The 1,818-nt window shown below is 45.8% G+C and overlaps 1 protein-coding gene across 1 annotated transcript; it reads right to left on the bottom strand.

Annotated features, from left to right (window-relative positions):
* Positions 1–330: 330 nt before the first annotated feature.
* Positions 331–1,270, bottom strand: LOC127199798 (olfactory receptor 3A1-like). Its single transcript, XM_051157788.1, is given in 3 exon segments — positions 331–1,085; positions 1,088–1,150; positions 1,153–1,270. Coding segments are annotated over 3 exon segments (936 nt in total).
* Positions 1,271–1,818: the final 548 nt, after the last annotated feature.

The following is a 1,818-nucleotide window of genomic DNA, read 5'->3' as shown; positions in this document are numbered from 1 at the left end:
ATAGATAAACTAATTATATCCAAACTTGAAGATAAAAGAGATTCCTGGGGTTGGGGGTGCTTTCTGAGACATTCTAGGAACTCCAGTTAAAGAGAACATACAGTGCCTAAAGGTAGAACCCATCAAAGAGGAGACCTGGGAGACCCATGTACATTACCATCATCTATGCTCAGATATGATCTCTTTGGGTGGCAATAATTATCCTTCCTTAAATAAAGCTCTGAGACAGAAAGAGCTGTGAACAAAGGTTCTAGTGTTTGCCATGACAGGACACTCCCATTCCCAGCTTTAGATGTACAAGAAACCTGTGGAGGAAGCCTTGAGACCTCCTTAAGCTGCTGGCCGCCTCCCTGTGAGTACTCTCCAGAGGGCAGCCTGCACATCAGGGTTCCTGAGGCTGTAGATTAGTGGGTTCAGCATGGGGTTGATGACAGTGTTGAAAATCCCAATAGCTTTATCCTTATCTGAAAGTTTGATGGAACCGAGTCTCATGTAGGTAAAGATGCCAGCTCCATAGAATATGGCAACCACAGTAAGGTGAGAGCTGCATGTGGAGAAGGCTTTCTTCCTGCCTTCAGAAGAGCGGATTCTCAGAACTGCGGCTGCCACATGGATGTAGGAGGTGAAAATAAGTGCCATGGGGGTCCCTGCCATTATGAAACCCACTGCAAAGAGCAGCAGCTCGTTGAGTTGAGTACTGGAGCAGGAGAGCTGGAAGAGCTGGGGCAGATCACAATAGAAGTGATTTATCACGTTGGGGCCACAGAAGTTGAGTGTGGATAGGGCCACAGTGTGGGTCAGTGCATTGCTGAAGGCACAAGCCCAGGACGTGGCCACCAAGATCCTCTGGACAGTGTGGTTCATGCGGGTGCTATAGGTGAGGGGCCGGCAGATGGCCAGGAAGCGGTCATAAGCCATGGCTGTCAACAGGAAGCAGTCAACCCCAACCAACAGATGGAAGAAGAAGAGTTGTGTGAGGCAGTCTCCATATGGAATTGTACGCTTGTGGGCCAAGAGCCGAAGTAACATGGAGGGAATAGTGACGCTGATGCACCCCACATCCATCACTGACAGATTTCCTAGGAGTACATGGGTGTGTGGAGTTTGGGCTCCACCAAGACAGCTGCCAGGATGCTGAGGTTGCCCCTGTGGTCAGGTAAGCCAAGAGGAAGAGTGTGAAGACAACTGGCCACAGCTCTGGTGTCTCCACCAACCCCAGAAGGACGAATTCAGTAACCGTTGTTCCATTGGCTCTAGACTTTGGCTGCATGAGTTCCTTTAAAACAAGGAGGAAGACAATGAGACCTCTCAGTGAATGGGGGAAATTTAAATCGTAGCTACTGGAAAACATAGAAATCTTAAAAGAGGAAATTGTATCATCCTTCCCTTTCCTCCTCTAAATGATTAATTATATAATAATCTCCATAATAAAAGAAACAATTTTCAAGTCTCACCTGTTTTCGTTGAGGTATTGTCTTTAAAGGACATGGGGCGGGGTGCTTGAGTGTCAATGTGTTTTTAACATGTAGCAGATCAATTACACACACAATTCAGTATCCAAATCCACTCTTCATTCTAAAGAAAAAGTACCCCAGTTTTGACTACCATGGCATCATAAGATTTTCTTGAGGACAACATCTGATTCTTTCGGGGAGATGAGAACAGAAAAGTATGGCAGCATCAGGGACCCATACGCAGAGACCCACTGTGTCTGTGCACCACTTCAGAAGTACATGAATGGCTGCACTTGCTAACAAATAAAAATTCTAGAAAATCAGAAAAGCATTCATAGGTGATTAGCAACAATTATAAAAAAAT

This window comes from Acomys russatus, chromosome 16 (genome assembly GCF_903995435.1).
Source record: "Acomys russatus chromosome 16, mAcoRus1.1, whole genome shotgun sequence".
NCBI lineage: Eukaryota > Metazoa > Chordata > Mammalia > Rodentia > Muridae > Acomys > Acomys russatus.
The sequence above is the reverse complement of the archived record's forward strand: the minus strand, read 5'-3'. Positions and strand labels throughout refer to the sequence as shown.